We start from the raw sequence: 1,304 nt of genomic DNA, 5'->3' as shown, positions 1-1,304 counted from the left end.
CCAGGTGGGTGTTTTCCTTCCTGGCCTCCTCATTGGCTGCCAGGTGGGCAGTTTCTCCCTTGCATCCCCATTGGTTGCCAGGTGGGTGTTTTCCCATTGCCCCCCAGGCAGGTGTTTCCCCCCCTGCTCCCCATTGGCCGCCAGGTGGGTGTTTTCCCATTGGTTGCCAGGCGGGTGTTTTCCCATTGCCCCCCAGGCGGGTGTTTTCCCCATTGCCCCCGGGCGGGTGTTTCCCCCCCTGCTCCCCATTGGCCGCCAGGCGGGTGTTTTCCCATTGCCCCCCAGGTGGGTGTTTTCCCATTGCCCCCCGGGCGGGTGTTTCCCCCCCTGCTCCCCATTGGCCGCCAGGCGGGTGTTTTCCCGGCAGCCGCCGCTCACCACGTCGCTCTGCGTCGTGTACACCCGGTCCGCGAGGCTCTCAGGGGCCACCCACTTGACGGGCATCTTGGCCACGCGGCCCTGCCGGTAGTAGCCGCCCCCCAGCACCTTCTTGGCGAGGCCGAAGTCGGCGACGCGCACGCGGAGCCGCTCGTCCAGCCTGCGGGCGGCCGCCTTCGTCCCCGGCCCGGCCATCCTCATCCTCAGCCCCGTCCCCGCAATCACCATCGTCATCCTCGCCCTTGTCCCTGGCCTGACCCATCCTTGTCCCCAGTCCCATCATCATCTCCAGCCCTGTCATCATCCTCATCCTCACTTTCATCTCCATCTTGGTCCTCAACCCATCCCATCCTTATCCTTGTGGCATGGATCCATCCCCTTGAAGGGATCCAACCCATCCCTCCATATCCTCCCTGTCCCTGTGTCCCGTGTCCCCCTGTTCCGTGTCCCCATATCCTGTGTTGCCATGTCCTGTGTCCCCATGTCCCTGTGTCCCATGGCCCCTTGTTCCCCTGTCCCGTGTCCCCAGTGTCCCCATGTCCCCGTGTCCTGTGTCCCCATGTCCCTGTGTCCCATGGCCCCTTGTTCCCCTGTCCCGTGTCCCCATGTCCTGTGTCCCCGTGTCCCATTTCCCATCTCCCCATGTGCCCGTGTCCCATCTCCCCATGTTCCCCTGTCCCGTGTCCCCGTGTCCCATGTCCCGTGTCCCGCACATGCAGTTTCGCGCCGCCAGGTCACGGTGGATGAAGCTCTTGCCGCTCAGATACTCCATCCCGCTGGCGATGTCGGCCATGAAGCCCACGAGGGTCCTCCCGGGCAGCACCTGCACCCGTGGCCCCGTGTCCCCAAGGGCAGGGGACCCAAGGGTGCCATCCCCATGTCCCCAAGGGTGCCATCCCCATGTCCCCAAGGGCAGCGTCCCCATG

At 65.3% G+C, this 1,304-nt stretch overlaps 1 protein-coding gene across 1 annotated transcript in view; it reads right to left on the bottom strand.

Moving 5' to 3' along the window:
• Positions 1–378: 378 nt before the first annotated feature.
• LOC112957509 (tyrosine-protein kinase receptor UFO-like) overlaps positions 379–1,304 on the bottom strand; it is a gene marked incomplete at its 3' end in the record, with an annotated part of 11,427 nt that continues 10,501 nt past the window's right edge. The window contains exons 12-13 of the mRNA XM_026051158.1: positions 1,092–1,201; positions 379–538 (exon numbers count right to left, since the gene is read on the bottom strand). Coding sequence (XP_025906943.1) covers positions 379–538; positions 1,092–1,201 — 270 coding nt within the window. The remainder of the gene's footprint in view (positions 539–1,091; positions 1,202–1,304) is intronic.

This window comes from Nothoprocta perdicaria, unplaced genomic scaffold (assembly GCF_003342845.1).
Source record: "Nothoprocta perdicaria isolate Ctin4 unplaced genomic scaffold, notPer1 scaffold_725, whole genome shotgun sequence".
Classification (NCBI taxonomy): Eukaryota; Metazoa; Chordata; class Aves; order Tinamiformes; family Tinamidae; genus Nothoprocta; species Nothoprocta perdicaria.
The sequence above is the reverse complement of the archived record's forward strand: the minus strand, read 5'-3'. Positions and strand labels throughout refer to the sequence as shown.